General features: G+C 47.4%; 1 protein-coding gene across 2 annotated transcripts in view; it reads left to right on the forward strand.

Moving 5' to 3' along the window:
• The window catches only part of LOC119445451 (zinc finger CCCH domain-containing protein 14-like), a 125,071-nt gene that overhangs the window by 50,276 nt on the left and 50,755 nt on the right, over positions 1–24,040 (forward strand). The window contains exons 10-14 of one of the 2 annotated variants that reach the window (XM_037709732.2): positions 2,268–2,315; positions 6,030–6,071; positions 14,504–14,614; positions 17,236–17,277; positions 18,656–18,761. In XM_037709732.2, coding sequence (XP_037565660.1) covers positions 2,268–2,315; positions 6,030–6,071; positions 14,504–14,614; positions 17,236–17,277; positions 18,656–18,761 — 349 coding nt within the window. The remainder of the gene's footprint in view (positions 1–2,267; positions 2,316–6,029; positions 6,072–14,503; positions 14,615–17,235; positions 17,278–18,655; positions 18,762–24,040) is intronic. The other variant, XM_037709733.2, reaches the window with a different exon arrangement.

Below are 24,040 nucleotides of genomic sequence, written 5' to 3' on the forward strand. Positions count from 1 at the left end.
TTAACTTAAGCCTTTCCTCCTTTCAAGCAGCACCAGCTCAGTGCTGCTTGAATGCATTGCAATCGCATGTGAAACGATATTGAAAGGCTTTAGCTCGTTCTGATAAAGTTCCATGATGTCAGCCAATACAAGGGTGTTGGGAACCTCTGTGCAGATTTGTAGTAGAACCTGGTTCATACATTTGGAAAAAAAATACAAGGAAAGACGTACTAGCAGAAAACGTATGATTCGAAGTCAGTAAAAAATTTGACACACTCAACTCTAGCTGACATCTACGTAATGTCAGGCGTTCCACAAATGGTTGCAGCATGAGACACCAGTGTGCCGAGCTGGTGGCGCTCAAGCAACCCGGGACGCACATTGTCATGTCCAAAGTCGCTAAAATTTTGACATACTCAACTGGGGTTGACATCTATGTAACACGACGACAGAAAACCGAAACGAAATCGTGCTAGTGCACGATTCCAGAATACGATGCCAACGAGTCAGCCAGAGCAAAGCATGACACTGATCACTTTACGCTGCCTGCAGCAGGGAACGGCAGCGCGTTTGAGTTGTTGCCTATTAAAAGTGTGAAGTAAGCTTTTAACGGCGCTATGCTCTGTGAAGAAGATGGGTGAATGTGCTTATCGCGATAGGGTTGGCAGCAATAGCTGTGAATAGGGCGTGCCACGACCTTGGAAAAGATTTGATGGTACTGGAATCGAACGGGCGAGCGAGTATTGCAGGGAAGCTGCTGTGGTGAGCAACTGCTGTTCTCAGTTACTTGCTTCCGTGCTTTTCCTTGTTTACGTGCGATTGAGCGGCCGGAAAATGTATCGTTCAATCACAGTTAGGCGATTTACGGAACATTGGGGCCAAAAGATCTTGTTTTCCGGGAACATATGAATTGGTAAAAAAGCATAACTTTATTCGGTAATTTTTTGTGTTCTCGATCGAGAACATTGGTGCCCGGAAATCGTACTTAATGGGATCGTATCAACAAGGTTCTGCTGTACCTTTCTCTTTCGTTGTGAGATGACATTTGCAGTACTCTCCTGCCTTGATTTGTAAATGCTGTATTTCCGTTGTAATTATGGTGTCTTATTCCTTGGTATTTGTCACCTTGGGGGTTGTACCTTACGAATGTATAATAATGCCCCCCTATATAATGCCCTGTAGGCCTTTTTAGGTAGGGTATTGAAATAAATAAAAATAAATAAAAAACTAATCTCTGAGGCTAATGGTGCATTCAAATGTGCGCACACATCACTTTGGGTACTCCATCTTCCTCACCGGCAGCGGAAACTCTAGCCATGTCTAGTTAAATCACTAGAGTACATATCACAGAATCGCTTACAGCGTAGAAGACTCCATATCATACTAAACATGTAATAAACTTCCAAGTACCGTATAGCCATTGCAGATGTGTCTGCATCTGTGTGAACTTATAACCAGTGGCGTGCGTAGCCAGGAGGTGGCACACCGTGACTGTCCCCCCCCCCCCCCCCCCCAAATGTTTGTGTTAGTATGCAGCCTGCCCAACCCCGTCCTTCCCCCTTCCCATCCCCAGTCAGGCGGGTGCCCTCCTCCCCCCAAAATTTATGGCTACGCCACGGGTTCGAACCTAACCGTAACTTTGGTTGCGAACATCATACAAAGCAGTGCTGGTTAGGCAGCAGTCTAGACAGTGTTCACCATTGTGACCGTGATGAAATCTCGCTTCCGGCTGGAGGCTGGCAAATAGCAAGCTGTGGCGGGAAGCTTACCGCTAACATGTTTCGACGGGTGACTCATCGGTGACTGGGCCTGAAAATGCACGCAAGTTAGATTGACAGCATTACTAGAAGCGGCCCTTGACTATGCGCAGGCAACAAGCCAGCAACTACTGTGGGGTAAGCTCTCTTGTAGGCAGAAAGCGTATTGCATAATTTGTGCAAAACAGCCTAAACTGCCAGCATTATGCTGTCAAGATTTTATGCGACAACTGAGCTGTACATTACAGCACCGCAGTGATGCACAGCGCGCAGCCTGGGTGAATGTGAGATGTGTCCGTGGCTTTGATTGCATTGACCATCATGAAATTTGGAGTGGATATTATTTTACTGAAGCACAACACTGAGTAAAAGTCCATAAACTAATTTCTAGTGCCGCTGGCATTGTTAAAGATAATGAAATAAAAATTTTTCTGAAGTTTTCTTTTTTGAAAAATTGGTTGGCAACTATATTTTGTTCTTTTGCAAGCGAGTGGCTAAAAACTTACCACGTACTTTTGAACTTTCACCCAGAACGACCCAGCGGGCTGTCTATCAAGGAGAGGCTTGGACGCAGGCGAGGTGAGTACATTCAATGGGAAAGGGGGGAGTGTCTCTGCTCTAGAAGCTTGTGTGAAAGGACTTATGATGTTTCACTGAAAATTGGAAACTCTGGTCACCTAATTGGATGATGCGAACTTCGAAGGTTACATTCCTATTGTTGCCCTCCTGGAAACACTGTGTGCGAATGCCAGTATGCCGGAAAAACCTGTTTTACACACTAACATGACTGGCCTGTGGCTGGCCAGTCAATTATCAGCAGATGGCAGAAGTTATGACCACGATCATACTGGCAGTTAGAATGCATCGTATGAAGGATGGATGCTCAAGCCGGAGTTGCCTATACTCGGCCATAACCTAATTATTCCATATAAAGCTGCGCCAACAAAACTGCACTTTACCTGCCCTCCACATTCTGAAATATACTTCCGAAGATGCACTCATATTGAAAGATATTCAGCTCCACCATGACGTCATGCAAATTGGCGAATGTAATTGGCTGGTGCATCTGTACAAGTTCATTTTGAGTTGGGCACTGGTGTACAGTGGAAAGTCGATTGTAATGTTCCCCCGTCATGCGACGACCCGCGTTTTACGACGAATTGGTTTGGTCCCGGCAAAACCCCCATATAAATGTATTAATAACCTCAATTATACGACGCAATTTTACGCCGACCCACCTCGTATGATGCTCTTTGGTACCATGCGAGAAAAAAAAAATTTCTAAGCAGACGTAGGCTGGCATGTAAGCACACTGCAGCCAGCTGATAATTGGTGTGCAATTGAATGCGCTGCGTCGCCATAATAATGTTGCAAATGAATGTAGTCGAACCGCAGCAGGCCGTAGAGTATTGCAGCCTCGTAACCAGTCACAAGCACAGCGAAAACAGTGTCGATTCCAACCAAAAACAAGTTCTGACTTCAGTCGACTTGTCTATGGATTGTGTCGAGACATAAAGTCGCAGTTGCCAACGTAACGCTAAAAATCACAGGATTTAGAATATTTGTTTTAAAATGGGCAATTTTGTCATTATTCGAATGTAACGCGAGGGTCGGGTTCAAGCAAAGAAAATCCTGAAAAAAGAAGCTCGCGTTACAATCGAATAAATATGGTAATTCTTTAATAATTTAATCTACCTTCCTTGGAAGCAGTGCAGGTTTGTGCCATGGGCTTATTCAGGCAGTGTGTACCTGTTTTTTGGGAAGGCTGAGCGTCACTGCCTGTATTCTTGTTTTTTTTTATTATACGACGCCTGGGTTATACAATGGTTTTGGGGGGTCCCCTCAAAGTCACATTATCAGGGTTCCACTGTACTTGCTACTGCATACAAAGGTTGCCACTGACTAGTGTTCTGTGTGATATGTACATGAAAATCCTTCTGAATGGTGGCCAAGTGCATGCATACTACTTCGTATGTACACTGATGCATGTCTGAACAATAAATTACGCATACTTAAGTGTTCCAGTAGCTTTATCTGCCTGCTGTTCGTACTGGAAGTCATAAGCGAAGCTTGCTTCATGTGAGGTGTACACAGCATGGCCAAAGGGCCTGTCATACACAATGCCAGTCAGTAGCCTAAACAGTTTTGATGAAATCTGCTGCTCACGCTACCAGTGCATTTTGTTGTGATATTAAATAGCATATGCAGGTGATTTCTGTGTGCCGTTATGTTAAAACACCGGCAGAGTACAGGAGGTATGATCTCCGTAATAAAAGCAAACAGTGACAGCTGCATAAAACATGGTTGACTACTTCACCACCTTGGTAGAGTAACTTGTTATGCATGTGTGCCCAGTTGTGCTCCAGCACTTGTTTAAGGTGCCATGGTGTTATCCCTCCTGTGTTACTGCAGGAATGTAAACCTGGTCTTTCTGTAAAGTTCTGTTCATCAGAGTGGATATAAGTGCATTACTTGCTTTATTTGGTTATGGCAACTGATTCTGTATTATCAGCACAGATGAAAATTCAGCACAGTTGTAATGAACACTATTTCTGGCTGGTATAAGCAGCTGCTCATTGACCTGAAACAGAACTCAACCTCCACAACTAGCATCCGCAGAGCCATGGGCAAAGGGAAGTGAACGACAGAACACTGGTGGAAATGAAACTGGGGCAGTGTACAGACTTTTCATATCTCATGTTGGGAGCCAGATAATGAAGACTCAGAATTTCTGAGAATGTATGTTGACAGCTTCTTGACAGCACGTTTTCCTTGCCGAAAAACTTCGCTGTTCTTGCTTTGAAGCTGAAATCGGACAAGTACAAAGGGATAGGTCCTTCAATGAAAATGTTACTGGGAAAGTATTATTGCGAGAGGTCACGCTGCTGCAGTGATTGTTGGTTCAGCATAGTCAATGTCTGAAACATGGCGAACATGACTATTTTTTAACGCTTCATTGTCTTGCAAGTGTGACACACTTATTGTTACTGCAAGCGCTTCCAGCGCTTGCAGTACACAAAAGCATGGCTTTCAAGATATGCTTGCCTTACTTCAACAAAGCCATCACGGGGTGTGTGATTTGGACACCATATATAGATTGAGTGTCTCTTTTACATTGGCACACCCTGTGCAGTGGCTGCTGTGCTTTGGCATGAAAGTATGAGGGAGTGTGAATTGTTGCAGAATGGTTGGAAAGCTGCAGCACTGGCGACAGCTCATCTCACTTCTTTTGTAGGATCACACCACTGCTGCGCAAGCAGCAGTGTGTCGTGGCATCCAACACCAAATAGATGCTGTTGAGAAGTGCAGAGCTAACGTGCGAATTCCCACGAATTCCTAAATTTTGAAGCTTCTATGGTATGAGAAACTCTTAACACATTGAAGGGGACACCGAAGAAATGCAATAAATCCAGATGTATTAGTGATTCAGGATGTGAGGAGAATCGCTAAGCCTGATATGCACGCAAAAGTTCAGGACTAATGGTAACGCCGCCTTGAAGCTCCCGGATCAGCTTGCCGGGACATTGATGTAGGACTGGATTGCACTTTAAAGGCACCAGAGAGAACCCACCTAACAAGTCGTGAAAGAACCGCAGTTGGTCAAAATTAATCTGGAGCCCCCACTACGGTGTGCTTAACAATCAGAGTGTGGTTTTGCCACGGAACACCCCACAACTTAGTTGCAAATTAAAATTGTTTTTAGCCTAGCTAGTTTCAAGAACGTTTTCTGGGCCAAAATGTCCCAAATGTGAGGTAATTCCTTGAAATTTGTGGTGTCACTCTTGCATGCCAGAGTTTACGTTTCAGCACTAAGTTCAGAAAATGAAAGTTTTGCGTTAAGTTTCCTGCTCTCGTCATTAACCTTCTCCACCCGCTAAATGAACTATTGAAAGAATAATTAACTAGTTGAAACTTATGTAGTGTTGCTTTTTAGTGAGGCTTCAAGAACTTTTGCCCAGGAGGGTCTATCTAAAGAGGATAGGACATTGCAATAAAAAAAAAATCGTTTTGGTTAGCACCCACTGAATAGAACTGTCTAATAAACTGTACGAAGAAAGCAGATATCACCATACTTGTAATGTTCATCAAACATATCAAATTGATATATTATACACTGCTTTGAAATATGGCGCAAATTTGCTAATGGGGCTTTTACTGAATTAGTAGTAATGATTTGCATAAGCTGTTTACTAGATAGCAATCTGCTTTAGACACTGTAGCAGATACAGATTACAAAATTGTGACATCTCCCTCTGGTGCATAGTTGTAAACGCCAGTTTTAATTTGCTGCAGCATCTGCAGAGGAGCCTATGGAAGCTTCCACCTTGGAGCGGGGTAAGTTGTGCACACTCAGTTTAAGATGGAATTTGCCAAGTTTTTCGTTTGCAAGAACTGTTGGTCATTGGCCTCCTGCAGTAGTGACCGTTGGCTTGAGATGATTATAAAACAGCATGACAGAAGAAAATGGAAGTGCCAAATGGCACAGAATGCTCGTAAACTGAAGTTTGTTAAAGGGGGGGGGGGGGGGGGGGGGCAACGTCAGATGTATAACTTTTCGCTCATTTCCATTTGTCAATTAAAAAAAGTCGACCATGTGTCGACGATAAAGAAGGCAAGGTTGTCAGTCACACATGTTGGTTCATATGATTCGATGATTAAATGTCCACTTATAATGATATTGAAAAGAACAAAAAATTTGATCAGTATAGCTGATCGCTATATCGGGACTGCCATAAGAAAAAAAACTGCAGAACATACCTTTGTTGCCCCAAACCAAAATTTGCCACTTGCACAAAAATGTAGACGTGATAGAAAGTAGGCTGCGAAAAATAAAATGTTTGTTTATACCTCTGAACAGTGTCAAGCGTTAGGTGTGCTGAAATTGTCAGAAATCAGCGCTTGCTTTCGTGGCAGTTTCAGGTTTACAACCGTGGTTTGCGTCACGTCCATCTGGCAGCAATCTTTTAGCGTGCCCGAAGTCAATGAGCAAGTTGATCGACAACAGCGCACTTTGCTTGAACATTGGGGTCGGGGTCAAGGACGGGCCATAGTTAATTTCGTCGTCAATGCCGCTGTTGTCGTCGGCCTCCATCGCACAACGCCGCAGTCTGTCACGATAGAATGATTGCCTCGTTGGAGATCTCTTCAAAGAATGAGGCAGCAGTATCTGAACTCGGAAACACCTTCATCAAAGTGCCACCTGTTCCATCATCAGTAGTGACATGCTTCCAGAGCTCAGTAATGTCAGCGGCTTCCACCTTGTTGGTTTCACCATCACAAGGGTTTCACCCTGGCACACAAAGCCCACCTTTCTGAAACAGTTGTTCGTGGTGGAAAAATGTGTGCCAAACCCTTCTTCCGTTGATCGGCATGGCCACTGGTTCCAGCATCCATGATCACAACGCTCCCGGTTCGAAATTGTCGGCGTCATCGACTGCGTAAGCTCATACTTCTTTCGCGTCTTGCAAAATTTTCCAGTTTCAACTCAAGCGACACACCTTAGTGCAGGGGTTCTCAAGCATGTTGGTCCCAAGGAACCCTGCTAAGCTTCATCAAGTGCGAAGGAACCTCCTCCCCCCCCCCAGTAAAAGACGCTAGGCGTAGCGTGCAACATGTTCGGGGCCAACGGTGATGGTGGACAGGCTATTTTGACGGCGACGTGTAACCCAAGTGGTGCAAACTGGGTGCAATCGTCATGAGCCAAGACAAGACAGCATCGCAACCAAGGCATGCCGAGAAAGAATGAGCTTTCGGTGCATATGCACGGGGAGACTTGTAATTTTTCATCACAAGAGGTCTCAGGCACGCAAGAGAGGTCTCATCTGAGGCACGCATGCTTCTCACTACCGCGCGCACATTATTTTTAAATGCGTAAGCATTTCTGTGCTTTCCCAACGAGAAAACTGCCCGTGCATCAGTCCGTCTGTCCCTCGCATAAGACGAGCCCGTAGCTGCGAGCGACTTCACCTTCGTGCCGCCTTGCACTTCAACGCAAATGAAGCGAAGAATACACAGCACAGAGAGTTATCAGCAGTCGGCACCGCCTGTCCGCTTCGCCGACCACTTTCAAGATACAGTCCACGTGGCCGTGCCAGAGTACGCTTGATCAGTCCGTGCCGCCGCCGGAGTCCTTTGATCACGGTTCATAATGGTTCGGCACGTGTGGACAAGGAGCTAAAGAGCCATAACGGCTTATAATAATTGGAACGTCATCAGCTCACAAGGCGCCGCCACCTGCAGTACTTTGCTTGCATATCAATGCACCTTGCGCCTCCGTTTGCACCAGTTCGTGTGGCCGCAGCGCTGTCGTTTGTACTGGCTGGATCAAGTGTCTCAACACTGATAATGACACCGGGCTGCGTGGAGATGAGCAAGTGGCACAATGCGGCGTGCCTCATAATCAGAACTGGTTTTGGCACGTAAAACCCCAGAAACAAGACTACTCTCAGAGGAGTTCCTGCTTGAAATTTTTTTAGCCAGTGAGCTGGTCGCCAACAAATTGTCCGTCCATTGCGATGTAGACGGTGTGCTTCATCCTCATCATCTTTGCACTGAGTCAAAACGAAACTACTGTTTGCCACAACCACTGCAGACGAAACCGTGGCCTCTATAGACGGTTACCTTGCAGTTCTGAAGGCAGGCGGCCGACGCACGCACTATGACAAAATTAAACTACCGTTTGCCGCAACAACTGTGGGTGAAGCCACGGTCGCTATCGCCGAGTTCATAGATGGCGACTGCGCATTTTTGAAGGCACGCGGCCGACACGTTCACCAAGTCAAAACAAAACTACTGTTTGCCACAACCGCTGCAGATGAAACCGTGGTGGGTATTCACCCAATCATGGATGGTGACTGCGCAGTTATGAAGGCACGTGGCCAGTCGCCAACGCGGTGTTATGCGCGGCAATAAACGCAAGAATAAAGGCGTTAAATGCGCAATTAGGCACGAAGCGTTCTGGCGTTGCTATCACGTACGATTTCCGCTGATGACTATGGCGATGCGGACTTGGCAAGCGCGGTACCAGGGAATATTTATCCGTGGCTTGTGGAACCCGTGGCTTCCTCGGAAGCCACATTGAGAACCCATGCCTTAGTGCCTTGTCGGCAGCTTTTTCTACAAACTGGGCTGTCTGCTACTTAGGAGGCTGCTTCCACGGCACATTGCCATGATCGCTTAGAGAGAGAGCGATTTTGGAAGAGTGACACACTGCTCCGCATTGCTTTTTTTTTTCTCTCTTTCTCCCTCTCTCTCTTGCTCTTCTCTGGACGTGTATTGAGCACGATCATGATGTAACGCGAATGCAAAGCAGCTGGCACCCTTTTGTGGTGCGCTGCGCCAGCTTACGATGCTCTTTGTAGCTACGATGCTCTTCGGTGTGTGGGCAGGATGTGCTGTGCGGTAATGGCGGCAGGTACGAACTCGCGTAAACAAACTTATCGCCCCGTCTCGGTATCGTTCGTTTATGGGGAACTCAGTCAAGCTCAGTCTGCATGAAAAACGCTGTCCAGAAGGCAAAATTGTAATCAAAGTATCCAACATGCGATCATAACGTATTGTTGTATATGGTGTTTTTTCTCACAGCCCTTATGAATAAGTTGATACTCTTAAGTAGGGTTCTGCGAATGCAGTCACCGTCCAATTTCTCGGACTTCCTAGGAGCCGCGAAAATGGCCGAAAAATCAGGCAGTCTGAAAAATTGAGTGCATGCCTTTTATTTCCCCCAAGGGCTCAAATCACCACAGGCACATCTGAAATAGCTCTGAAGGCCTGCCAGTACACTTATTAAGGATATCGATGCTCCAAATGGGATAGGATACGGCAGGTGCACTCGTGTATAATTAAGGAATGCATACTGTGTCGCTTGAGTATTGCCCCTTCCCACTCTTGGTATGCTTCACCGTGTAACATTGCTGTATTGACCCTTTTCGCGGAGCAGTTTACTCTAGAGGAACGAGATGGCGCTTTCAGCGGCGCGCCATACGTTGCCTCAGCGAATGCGCACGGATACGAAACCACTACTGCTTCTGCCCTGCTACTATGCGATCAGCTGTTTGAAATACAAGTGGGTGTTCGCTAATGCACTGTGCCCAATTCATGCTGCAAAATGTGTAACGATAAAGGGAAGACGTGTGCGGTAGTTAGCCGCAAAAATAGCATATTAAGGAATGGAATCAACCTGTGTCGCCGCTGCTACATAAGGACTGCCTGTGTTGTCGACCCTTCGCGATGCACTGCTCTCCTTGAGGATAAAAAAGGATAATTCATCCGCCAGCGCTGTATAGCTAACCTCCAAAGAAAGGACTTCAACACCGCAACGTCGGCACTTACGAGTGAGTACCGCTCGTTACAAAAGGAAGTAACGCCACTTACTGGCATAGTAAGTTTCTTGCACGTTATTTACACACATCTACCCCTACTCGCATGCAAACTAATACCCGTGCCACACGGGCACGGAAAATGGCATTTAGCAGTTAAGGCCTTAAGTTCCTGAATGACATTTTTTTCGGCCGAGCTGCTACACGTACAAACTTAATGACATTTGACCCGATGATGTCGATAGCAGCATCTTCTGAAGGGAGCAACTTTAGAGCAATATTAAAAAAAATAAACATGGACTTACAATTTTAATCTACCTTCAAATTTAGTGAAACGTAGAAATAAGCATACTACGGTGTCGACGTGTAGTTTGGTGCTGTCTTCTTCTAATGCACCAGCACTTCTTCTAATGTTGTTGTTTTTATTGCATTACATAAAACCCAATGCGCTGGTTTAGGTGTCCTGTATGGCTTAAACACCTGGAAAATTTGTTTCCAGCTGAATAGGATGCCGTTTCAAATAATTTAAGTAAACCGCACTGAGCAAGCTATGGCGTCGAGAGTACGCATTTAGTCGAATGAGTTCTGGCGAAGGCCTTCAGGTACGAATGACATTAACGCGAATGCCATTTGAACTGCGCGTGTGGCACCGCGCGAATGACATTAAATCTTAAGGCCTTAGCTACTAAATGCCATTTTCCGTGCCCGTGTGGCACGGGTATTACACCCACCGGATCGCCAACGTATCAATAAAAAGTGAATGTGCGCACACTTGAATCAATGTGCTGAAGCGTGAGTGACTGCGACTACACCAAGACACGAATGTTGGAAGCTGAACGTTTCAGGACGGTCCACAGAGTAAGCGACGGACTAGCGATGATACGTCTTTGCTACAAGCTACCACAAAGTACAGAACATTTACATTCCAAGCTTTGTGCGCCGCAAGAACAAATCTATCGCAGCAGAGCACACCCGCGAGCGCGATTAGGCTGAAAATAACCATCAGATAGTAGCCTCACCGAGGAACTTAGTATTACTCAGTCAGAAACATGACAAGCCGCTGCTTCAAAATGTTTGCCAAATAAAGAACGAGAACAGTGATCCTGATTTAATTCATAAGCGGAAAGCTTGGACAGCTTGGAACACATGTCTAGCCTCGCTTTTAGTACAAGCACTGCACCGCGCCGTTTGGACAAGGCGCAATGAGCTATAAAAGCACTTACATGTCCTCTAAAGCTGTGGCCAAAGCTTCGTGTCGTCCACACAGTCACCGTCTACGATATGCGTTGAGACGGCGGTTTGCTGCGCCGCACCGGCGTCACGCGCTTGCATTGTAAACACGGAGGCAACGGCGGCAGCTGAGGCAAGCAATGGACGCGTCACCACGTGATCAAACATGGCAGCGCCCACGGGAGCGCCGGGAAAAGGGTCAATTGCAGCAAAGATGACTTTTGGGAATCGGCATTATGCGATGCGTCGTGATTTCCGAGCTTCGAAGTCAGTGGTGAGGATTACAAAGGCAGAGTCAGCGCCATTGCTAACTCCAGCGAATTGTTTCAATGAAAAACATGGCACCCAGCAGAAAGAAGCTTGGTAGTGAATGTCAGAATAGCTAGGCCCACGGCTGCCAGCAGATCTGCGTGCAAAAGCACCGATTCGAGGTGGTGAGCTGATCAAAGTAGTGGCGGTGGTGGCTTTGATTAATACTGTTTTGAAGCTGCGGTCATGCCAAAAAGTTCAGAAAACCGGATGGCAAAGGGTTTTTGCGTCCAGAATTTGTTATATATTGACTATGAGGAACGTGGTGGTGCCACAAAACCGCCCGAATTATCGGGTATGCCCAAAAAATCTGTCGTCCGAAAAGTTCGTTGCTGACTGTATTTAAAACTTTTGAATAATGAATCGAATAGAGTCCTATTCAGTTTGGTCTTCAAATCAAATAGTCACTATTTGTAAGTGCAAATACATTTAGAGTACTTCAAAATGTCAACTGTGCCCAAATAAACGTATAACATTTAGCAAAAGTACAGTAAATGTTCACCCCACCGGGCATAGTTCTTTATGAAGCGCTGTTTATTGAAAGCAGAACTGGAGCATAAAACATGAGAACTTGTTTAATGGAGCAGGCTACGTCGCTTAGGTAGCCATACTTTACAAGCTATACAGTGATTATTCGCACTCTCTCAAGAGTCCTGTGCATGCGAAGAAACTACGTGTTTGCTCCTAATGCTCAATGTGTGCTTTTAATCAACAATACTTCATAACGAACTATAACTTCATAACGACAGAAACTTGCTAACTTTAAAAATACTAGGGTGTGAACATCGTGTTATATTAATTGGGATGACTGTTCATTATTCGCAAAATATTCAATATTCGATTTGGTTCGCTTCTGCCACTATTCGATTCGTATTCGATTCGGTCTCCAGAATCACTATTCGCACACTCCTACAGCTTCACTTTAAAAAAAGTGATTAGTTTAACTGGAACAGGAATGCATTTAAGCACAGGTTGAAGTACGTGGTTCCCACCACATATTCCAAGAAATCGGAGCTAAGCAAATATTTCTGCTAAATGGATGGGACTTTGTTTCTTTCTTGACTCGAATCACTATTCCAGGGGTTCTCAAGTACGTTCATCCCAGGGAACCCTACTAAGCTCCATAAAGTGCCAAGGAACACCCCCCCCCCCCCCCCCCCCGAATTAACCGAATGTCGAATTGTCGAGGGTATCAAGAAAACAAACAATGCTTCACTACGTCAACACGCTTTTATTTACTCTATGAATCGTCAAATCTTGTTTCTATTTAGCACAAGACCAGTGCGGAAGCTGAAATTCTCTTCATCTCATGACTGATTAGCGCTAGCAGCGGCGAAGGCCTCGCGACATCCTTCGCGGCGCGCGTTTTCATCCGAGACGCGCTTTGCACCAACGGGCGCACATCCCGATTATTTTTTCGCCACTCAGGTGCTCGGCAACAAATTGTCCGTCCATCGCGATGTAGCCGGTGGTTTTTATCTTCGACAGCTTTGCACTGAGTAAAAGCGAAACTACTGCGGACGAAACCGCGGCCGCTATCGACGTGATCATGGACGGCGACCTTGCGGTTCAGAAGGCAGGCGGCTGACGCACGCACCAAGTCAAAACGAAACTACCTTTCGCTGCAAGACGTGCGGACGAAACTGCGGTCGCTATCGACGCTGCCATGGGAGGCGACTACGCAGTTGTGAAGGCACGCAGCCGACGCGCGCATCGAGTGAAAACGAAACTACTATTTGCCGCAACCGCTGCGGACGAAACTGCGGAGGTTATCGACGCGATCAGAGATAGCGACTACGCACTTACGGAGGCACGCGGCTAGCCGCCAGCGCGGTGTTACGCGCGGCGATAAACTCAAGAATAAAGGCTTTAAAGGCACAATTAGGCACGAAGCGCTTCGGCGTTGCTGTCAGTCACGTGCCGCGTACGATTGCCGCTGAGGACCACACGCGATGCGGACTGCGCCGCTTCGTTTCGGTTGGACGCTACGCTGTTCTTGCTCTCCTGCGGCGCGCATTTGCGGTGCTCCGCGTTTTTTTTTTTTTTTTTTTTTTTTAATTTTTCCTCCAACGTATAGGTCAGTGCGCACGCTATCGGCACCTACCCTATCTCCTAATAGGAGATAGGCGCATGGTGGTAACTTACGGCCTCCGAGATTCAAGTGCGAAAGCTTAGGCGCGCTGCCCGTTCTCAGAGGTTGGGTGGCTACAAGCTGCTTGCGTATTTATTGCGCAGTTCGCGCGACGCACTGTGACGTGCTTTTTGACACTCGGGCATGGGTAATGGAGGTTCTTTGGATCAAGCGCACCTCGTGTTCGCCGTTTTAGACACTTGTCGAGAGCGGGACCAGGGAAAATTTATCAGTGGCTCGCGGAACCCCGAGCAGGGGCCTGCGGAACCCGTAGGTTCCGCGGAACCCACTTTGAGAACCCATGCACTATTCAATTCGAAATCTACTATCCCGTATTTGCACGCTCCTACGAATATGCGCTGGACGAGCTTGTCTCGTCGTTAGTCTTGTTGTTAGTCTTTTTTGAAAGTATGCACTTGACGAGCTGAGCTCGTCTTTCGTTCTTAAAGGGTTAAGTTCCATTGGTTTTCATTACTCAGAGGGAGCCTTGTAAGGGAGGGAGTGAGGCCATGGGCTATGCAGGCACCACATATTCACCCAGTTCATCGTTTTTCGTAGTCACCGTATCCTCTTTCGTTCCGTTTTCTCCGTGTTATTGCCTTGTACACGTTTGACATGCTCAATTTTCAGCTTCTTAGTACAAGCACTGTGCACAGTCCACTCTTTAGTTGCTTTGTTACCGCACTCTGTATGACTTCACAGAAAGAAAAGTTGTTACTACCGCCGAGAGGATATATGAATGCAACTGAAAGGCCTTTTGCTTTGGTTTACGTGACTAGCACCTGGCCCAACGAGGTCATCACGAATTGTTGGTGCCATTGCTCCTGAAATCCGGCCAGACACTAGAGCCAGGGAGAAAAGCACGATGGCCGCACCTGCGGCTGACACAGGTGAGTTCACCTGACTGCATTTGTGTCATGCCTGTGTCAGATGTGTTTTTTACTTGCTGCAGTGTCGTACTTAAAGGGCTCCTTGTAAAGTTTGGCCATTTTGAACAGAGAAGCGCAATGCATCGGTCACCTTCGTCAAGCAAACTGTCGCACAGGTGTACACCACAGAAACTGCAAATTCGAACGAATTTCCAATGTAAACAACGCCATGAGATGTACATGCAGTGCAAATAAGGCAGTGCATGTTGAAATCTAGTCAAGCAATCATGGATTGCTATGGATTAAATAGCGAACAGACTCGAGTAGTCTGATTGAATTGCAGGCGCTAGTCGATAATTCAGACTCTACGGGCACCGCCTAAAGGTCCAAATAATCTGGAGTCCGGAATATAAGATTCGCTAGAAAACAAGGGACTTTACTCTACAAAATGCAAAACAAAATGTGCCACGCTATGCTGCAAAAGATTTTTCACCTTTTCAGAAAGTGCATGGACTTGTCTACCATTGATTGCGGCTTCGGTGCGCTTGCGGTGGTGCTATACGAATACGCATCAGATATGCACGAAGGCGTGGGGGCGGCATCAGCTAAGCAATTAACCACCGATGGTTGCACCAGTATGACGGCCTAGTATGAGGTCGTAGTGCCGTTGTAAGCATACTGCGCACTTTTAGTAAGCGATAACCCAAACGCTCCATCGTTCCCTGCTGCGTCTAGGAGTGTGACTGCTTCAAGTGCATGTCGCTCGCAGAAATGAAAGGAGCTCACCATCGCCACGTTGGCTCAACAAGATATGCACTGCACAAGTGCACAGCCAAAAGCAGCAAGGGCACAAAGAAAGCTGCCTGCACAAACGCTGCAATGTAGTGGCAAACGCTCTTGTACGACACAGCAACATACCGGCACAATGACGGCATGTGCTTAGTAGGCGATGTGCTGCACGAATTGCATGGGACGATTGGCACAACGTGGCAGTAGGTGTCGCGCTTCAATAAAGTGCCGCTCAAAAGCTGATCGCTGTACAAATGCGCATACGTGTATTGTGGAAAGGCAGATCAGTCGTCCAGCTCTGCCGCTGTGTTTTCTGCCAAAGTTTCAAAATCCTGCTCGCCTTTGCACTGTCGCCCAGTCGTGTGAGAGAGATGGAATTTTTCACTGCTGTGGAAAAGAGGAGAAAAAAACTTGTGGTGTGTGTTTCAGGTAACGGCATCACATTTATTTCTTTATTGGTAGCAGTGTGGAGCACGTCAAGGGATGCAGGCTTGTACTGGGTGGTTACATACTACCGTTTAGTGTGTAGTTAAGCTGCGTTCTTGTCGGGTACATGTTAATGAGGTTTCTCTGTAACTTGTGAATGAACAAACACGGGACGGGCGGAACCAACAAAGCCGGAACTCGCATAGCAATGCAGCTTTACAGTAAGCTTTTCCTGCGGTTTCGGCACGACGTGGGTTGGACGAACGTATAATTGAGTATGTCCAGATTATCGACTGTAAATTACTGCTGGCTGTGCTTACCACTATAGTTGTCACTTTAGTATTGCTTTGGTTTCTTGGCACAAGTTTGCTCAAGTAAAGAAATAGATTTCATTGACACTTTCTGGTAGAGGTGTGCCTCTTCACTGTGAAAGCATAAACAAATTGAAGGTCCCACTAAACAATATTTACAGGTGTATGAGTTTTCACCAAGGTCTCCCTTATCTCTACTCTGACATAGAGGACTTCCTGTTATTGCAGGACCTGCTGTATGGTACACCATCCAGGATTCTTATTGCCGCAGGGATGGCTCTTATTTGTGTAGCCGGAACGTTGCACACTAGCATCTGAGAATCTATGTAGTAGGACACGGATGTGCGCTAATGGTGTTCAGTTATTTGAATATTTCAAGGGGCCCAGAACCATTCCTCGGGCTTTGTGAAGTAACATAATCCGCGGGTAGCATACGCTGCTGTGAACATCTCAGCCAAGTTTTGCTGTCGTACGCAGTGCGTGGAGCTCGCAAGTGGAGTGCGAAGTCACCTTTCTCTCAAACGCCCTCGTTTCAACAGAGCCGTGATCCTCACTCTCTTCTGTGTGCTTTATTGCGCAATGAAGCACATTCATATACGCGGCTGCTATTGGTCGCTGCGGTCGGTTACACTGCGGCCGCCGCAGGGTGCCACCACGAGTCCACTGGCTAAGTGCACTGCGGCTCTCTGAGGACAACCGCGTTTGGCTTACATTTAGCGCGGCGTAGACTCCAAAATCAGAACTTTGAACTGTGCGCCACGGTGACGTTTTGAAGGCGGAGCATTGTGGCCCCGCCCCACTCTGCCATAGCCTTTGCAGTGCAAGGCATTGAAAAAGGAAGGGGGAGCACAGCTGAGGCTTTGTTTGATTGCTAATAACTCTGCTTCTTCTGAACGCATTGAAGTACTTTTTGCGGCAAAGTATTTCTGAAATAGCCCATTTTCACCTCAAATGTCTTTCTGCACTTCAATAAAAAGTAGTTCAGGGCCCCTTTCATGATTGTGCCGATTTCTGTATATAGCACAGACCAAAACCTTCCTTCTTGTCAGAAGTCGTCAGCTTTGTTTTAACTGGTCATCCTTTGGTTCAGATGCTCATTATCGATGTCTGTTGCAGTGGTCATCAGGGACAACGTTACCTTGGAGCAAGATGACGCAGGTGAGTGATTCAATGGTCGAGCTGAGATATGCAAGCAAACTACTTGACTCGTACAGTGGATGCCCCCAGCATTCATTGACGATCGTTTGAGCAGCTTATAGAGTATGGGTGTGCTTAAACTTGAACATATAAGTAATAATTGAATAGCCACATCTTTAACCCTTTGAGGGTCGAATTTTTTTGCCAAATGCGACCCCCCAGGGTGAATTTTCTTTATTGCTGATTTAAATTCTTCAAAAGAACCTATTTCGAAAAAATATGGTCATACTTTTTTTAGAGTAACAGTAAAGTGAGGAAAAAATCGTTTGTGTTGTAAAATACACAATGTTTATTCATGAATAAGAACATAAGCCCACTGAAAAATGGTTGTGTGCATGTCCGGAAACCGAAATAAGTAAGAAGCCTTCATCTTATCGCCAACAAGGTGCGATAGAGCTTTTGTGGTCTCCAAAAAAAAAAAGAAACGCAAAAACGGCAGTACGGTTTATGTATATACGCGCCTGCCTGTGAATAGGTGTAATCGCACTGCAGTGGGCGATAAACGATCGAGTAACAAGCGGTCACCCTATGAGAGATTTGAAACTAGATAGCTATCAGTTTAGCGCGTGCAACAAGCGGGATCCGCCGCAGGAGAAAACCGTAACTTGCCGCTGGTGCCGCGCGCGCCCGGATGTGCAAGTGATAGCGGACGCGCCGCTGCCATAAAAAAAAAAAAGAGGAGATGCATTGGTGCAAGTAAAAAATTCTACGTGTTCCCCTCGAGTGGCAGCACATACCGAGCGAAAGAAATGATCGAAAGAATGGCGCACTTGTCGCCGCAGCGCGCACCCGGATGCTCGAGCCATAGCCAACGCGCCGTTGCCATAAAAAAAAAAAAAAAAAACACCGGAGAGGCATTCGCGCAAGTAAAAATTCCACATGTTTCCGTCAAGTGGCAGCACATGCCAAGTGAAAGAAATGATCGAAAGAGGCGTGCTTTTTAAATGTACAAGCGATAACATACATGTACGTCATTGCCCATTTTGAAGGTGTTCGTGGAGGACGTACGTGTACGCCATTGACCCTGAAAGGCTTAATTGTATTCAGTGAAATATTCTAGGTTGATACCAGACTGCTGAGTCTTTCTACTGCCCCCGGGCCTTTTCAGTTCTTGAAATATTTCTACAAAAGTTAGTGGCCTGAACTAAAGGGGTACTTCCTACAACCGGTACAAACACAACTGCATTGATTTCAGTGCCAAGCTGAATGCTCTTTTTCATTTATTTAAATAGTAGCTGCTGAGCTAAAGCGTCCTCTTATAGACAGAAAAAAGTGAGCTGAGTAATAACATACGCCATTGTGACACAACAGTAGTGCCAACGCGTGGCCCTTTTTGTAGATCTGCTGGAACTGGATGTCGCCCACGAGGACGTGCACTCAGTCGTCAAGGACACCACGCCCACATCCACACCCAACCGGCTGAGCGGGGCCGATGATTCCACACCGTGAGTGATTGCACCAAAATAATCCTCGAATAAAATAAGCCTTGAGTGGATCAGAGGGATATTGTAATTGACATAAAGAAAAAAATGGAGCTGGGCAGGCCATGTAATGCGTAGAATGGATACCCGGTGGACCATTAGAGTTACAGAATGGATACCAAGAGAAGGGAAGCGCAGTCGAGGACGGCAGAAAACTAGGGGGGGTGATGAAGTAAAAAATTTGCAGGTGCAAGTTGGGATCAGCTAGCGCAATCCAGGGGTAATTGAAGATCGCAGGGAGAGTATCGTTGTTACGAATCGATTTTCGACCCGCGTTGGTTGATACGAATAAACGCCGCCCCACCAACGGCCGAGAAAGACAACAGCGCGCAGTCACGCGCTTTCTGCCTTTCTCTTTTAGTGCGGAGGCGCGGACGCGGCGCCGGACAGCGCGGAGGCCGTGACTGGGCGCGAAGAATTTGAAGCGGTGGCGCTTTTCTTGCTTTCGTGCTTTTCCGCCTTTTCGGCGGCCGCCCATCGGACGGAGTGGCTGCTGTGCTTCGGGCCCCGTTCTTTGTGTTTGTGCCATTTTGCCTAGTCGCAGCAAGCTATGTCTACCGAGATACGATCTCAGCTGATTCACGCAGCCATACGCCGAGGCGCGGGAGCCTCCGTTGGCGTGTCTTCCATCGACTGCGTTATTGGTGCCGATGGCACAGGGCGATTGTCGGTTTCGCTGCCGGAGCCACACGGTGCAAGATAGCGCGGCACGTAATCCACGGTGCGAGGTAGCGCGGCACGTTAAGTCGGGTGCTCCTCCGCTTCTCCCGCTAATCACCGTACTTTTCTTGCCGTAGGAGTCTTGCGCTTCCGTATTCCGAAGGCGTGCTTCGTCCAAAATTTTTTCTCCAACGAGCGACGATCCATCACTAACCTGGGAGCTCTCAGTAATCCGAATTCTGTGTGTCAAGTGAAGACGCCGGCGTGGTTTACGAAGCAGACAACTGCGGTTGCCATCTTGCCCCTGCCACAGCAGCAACCAATGGAGAGATGCCTTTCAGCACAGCAGCCAATCGGAGGCCGCTTTCATCGGAGGGTCCGTGTGACTACCTATCGCAGATCCACGCTTCTTTTGAGTTGGCGCGTTTGTTACAAGATGGCGACGACACGTGAATTGAGAAGCGGAACGGCAAAACTTTAAGCTTTCGAACGATACCAAGATGGCGGCGCTCGGTGGCGGGAAATACAAGATATGTCTCCGTGAAGTGCGGTAATTTTGCGCGATCTAAAGCTGTTTTCTCGCCCTGCGCACTGACGAATAAATCTTTTTCAGCCACTTATAGCGCGTTTTCACCCGAACCATTTTGATACAGCGTATATTAGGCGTTCCAGATACGGAAACGCGGGGTTTTCAAAAATAAATATTTCTCGCGATTTTCGCGATCTGACGCTCTCATCCCCCCATAATTTAGCTAGTTTTAATTGTGTTTCGATGATACGAATTTCGGCTAATACGAATATTTTTCATGACCCCGTGAGATTCGTATCATCGAGATTCCACTGTACATGGCCAACATGTCGGTAAGTGTGCGGTTCAGGCGTTCTGTCAAGCCATTTGTCTGTGGATGGTAGGCCGTAGTCAGTTTATGTTGCATCGCGCAGGATCTTAGAATGTTATCGATCACCCCTTGACAGGAATTGCCTGCCCCAGTCAGTTAGCAGTTGTCGAGGAGCTTTGTGCTGGAGTATGACGTTACGCAGCAAGAAGTCTGCAACGACAGTGGCACAGCTAGTGGGAAGTGCATGCATAATGGCAAACCGCGTGGCATCATTTGTGGCAATGGTGACCCACTTGTTTCCAGAGGCGGATAGGGGAAACGGACCAAGTAAATCGAAGCTGACACAGTGAAAAGGCTCGTACAGAATGTCCAGAGACTGAAGATGGCCTGCAGGCGGCAGAGTCAACTTTTTCTGGCGCTGACAAAGGTCGCACAAGCCCACGTAATAGCACACTGAGTGGGACATACCAGACCAATATACACAGCGGCGAGCATGGTTGCATGTGCGTGACACGCCGAGATGTCCCGCCGTAAATGCATCGGGAAGCTGCACCAGGACAGTGGAAAGGAGGTGAGCCGGGATGACTAACAACAGATCAGGACCGTCAGGGAGTAAACTGCAACGATATAACGTGGCATTTTGTAGTATAAAGAGATTGAGGGAAGGATCAGGAGCGAGGGAGTGAAATTTTCGATGATCTTGTGTAGAGATGCGTCAAGGCGTTGTTCGGCAGCAATGTTGAAGAGTTGAGAGATGGAAAGAACACAAGGGCTGGAGTCGCTCATGGCAGTGTCCGGTGAATCTAGGGGTATCTGGAGAGGCAGTCGGCATCCTGGTGCAAGTGGCCAGACTTGTAAAGGACGGTGTATGAGTATACTTGAAGTCCCAGTTCCCAACAACCAAGGTGAGCAGTGGGATCTTTGAGAGAAGACAGCCAGCATAGAGCATGGCATTCAGTAATGACAATAAAGGGTCGACTATAGAGGTAAGGACGAAACTTGGCGATGGCCCAGACTAGAGCGAGACACTCTCTCTCTGTGATCAAATAGTTTTGCTCAGCCAAGGAAAGAAGGTGGCTGGCATAAGCAATAACACAGTCCTGACCATGCTGGCGTTGGGCTAGAACTACACCAATTCCGTGGCCACTGGCGTCACTACGGATTTCTGTAGTCGCAGATTCGTCGAAGTGAGCCAACACTGGTGGTGATGTCAGTAGTCCAATCAGCTTCAAGAAGGCGGACGCTTGTGAAGGACCCCAAGAAAAAGTCACATCTTTCTAAAGAAGGCAGGTGAGGGGCCATGCTATTTCTGCAAAATCTTTCACAAACCGCCGAAAATAAGAACACAGGCCAAAAATGGAACGGATGGCCCGAGTAGAGCGAGGAGTCGGACAGTTGGCAATGGCGCTAACTTTGGCAGGGTAAGGCCGTATACCTGTAGCACCGACAAGATGGCCAAGTACAGTGATCGCTCGGTGACCGAATTAGCATTTGCAGAGTTAAGTTGAAGACTTGCATAGCGGAGGATGCGCAGAATAGCCGAGAGTCTACTTAGATGGCTGGAGAACGTAGGCAAGAAAATGACGATGTCGACGAGATAACACAGGCAAGTAGACCACTTGAAATAGCGAAGAAGGGTTTCAGGGGCATTGCACAAGCCAAATGGCATAACTTTGAACTGGTAGAGCCCATCGGGTGTTATAAAGGCAGTCTTCTCCCTGTCTTTTTCGTCAACGGCAATTTCCCAATAGCCAGACCGAAGGTCTAAGAAGAAGAATGCTGTGCGCCATGCAAAGAGTCGAGGGCATCGTCAATTCACAGCAGAGGGTGTACGTCCTCCTTAGTAATCTTGTTTAGATGCCGATAGTCGGTGCAGAATCGCCAGGTGTTGTCTTTTTTTTTTCTGACAAGCACCACAGGGGACGCCCAAGGACTCGTAGATGGTTCAATGATGTCCTTTGTAAGCATTTTCTCGACTTCTGTTTGAATTACATGCCGTTCAGTCGCAAACACTTGGTAAGGACGCCTATGCATGGGACTGGCATTCCCGGTGGCAATGGGATAAGTCACAACTTTTGTCTGGCTAAGATGGGGCAAAGCAACATCGAAAACATCGCTGTAACTGGCTAGCAAGCAACGAAGGTCGTCAGACTCCGCAGCCGAAAAGTCTGGGGCAATCATTGCGTCAAAATGCGTCAAATGAAGTACTGGTGTCAGGGCTTCCAAAAGACTGGGGAGCATCAGTAGTACGGGCCAGAGGGTCATGTGCATCTAAAGGCGCTATGCTGTCCAGCGTGATACCTTCGGGGAGAAAATGTGGTGTGCGTCCAAAGTTCAGATTAGGGATACATGCCCGGTTCGCACAAACAGTCACAATGGAGCGAGGGAGGGCTGCATGCCTTGTTAAAAGAGTGTATAATGAAGGAGCGATGCCATAGTCGCTGTCACAAACCACAGAATCTGAGGTCAGTGTCAATAAATGGCCAGCATCTCTCTTCCAAAGGTGCTATAGCGCACTTCCGGTTGTTTCAGACGTTTTGAAAAGAAACCTATTGGTTTCCAGTCCTTGCCGTCGTATTGTTGCAACACTGCTCCCACTGCCGTCGTTGAAGCGTCAACTATGAGCCGCATTCGCGAGTCAGAAAGCGGGTGCATCAGAAGCGTTGCGTAGGCAAGCTGAGTTTTGGCGTCCTGGAAGACTTTTTCGTGCTCCGCTGACCAGTGAAACTCGGGCGTTTTCTTGGAGTCCCGGCGCAGCAAGTCAGTTAGCGGCTGTAGAATGTGTGCACAGAATGGGATGAAGCACCTATGGAAGTTGATCAGCCCGAGAAACTCGCACAACTTGCGGAAAGAGGTAGGCGTGGGAAATTCCCTAACTGCTTGTACCCGTGATTCGAGCGGCAAGATGCCTTGCGGGGTGATTCAATGACCTAGGAAATCTAGTGCTTCAGCACCAAACATGCACTTTTGGGGCTTCAAAACCAGACCGTGCTCATCAAGACGCTCAAAGAGGAGGCGCAGGTGATTTTCGTGCTCTTCCGGCGTTTTGCTGGCGACCAAAATGTCGTCTAAGTAGACGAAGACAAAGAGCAGTCCACGAGTGACCTCATTCATGAAACGCTGGAACGTTTGAGCCGCGTTCTTAAGTCCGTACGGCATACGAACAAATTCAAAGAGGCCGAAAGGTGTTGTTAAGGCCGTCTTTGGGATGTCGTTCGGCTCTACTGGAATCTGGTGATAAGCGGCCATCAGATCCAGCTTAGTGAAGATGGTCGTTCCCGCGAGGCGAGCGCTGAAATCATGGATGTGAGGGAGGGGTTATTGGTCTGCCGTTGTCACAGCATTGAGTGCCGATAATCACCACAAGGCCGCCAGTCACCAGGCTCTTGTTTTGGCACCATGTGCAGCGCAGAAGACCAGTTGCTGGAAGAAGGTCGAATAATGCCGAGCTGGAGCATGTGGTCGAACTCATGGCGGACGACTCCGTATCTTTGTCCAGCGAGCCTCCTAGGTCTAGCGGCAACGGGCCGTCCGCTGGTGACAATGTGATGCGTCACCTTGTGCTTGATTGGCAGTTCGGTGTTCCGAGGTTTGGTGATTTCAGGGAATTCAGCCAGAATCTTTTGGAAGTTTGACCTCTGGGTTGAAAGTGAAAATGCCGCATGAGGACAGGTCAGACTTCAGTCCGAGAACAGCGAGCGAAGTGACGTTGTCCTTGAGACGACGATCGCGAACGCTAACGTC

The sequence above is a fragment of the Dermacentor silvarum genome, chromosome 3, assembly GCF_013339745.2.
Source record: "Dermacentor silvarum isolate Dsil-2018 chromosome 3, BIME_Dsil_1.4, whole genome shotgun sequence".
Classification (NCBI taxonomy): Eukaryota; Metazoa; Arthropoda; class Arachnida; order Ixodida; family Ixodidae; genus Dermacentor; species Dermacentor silvarum.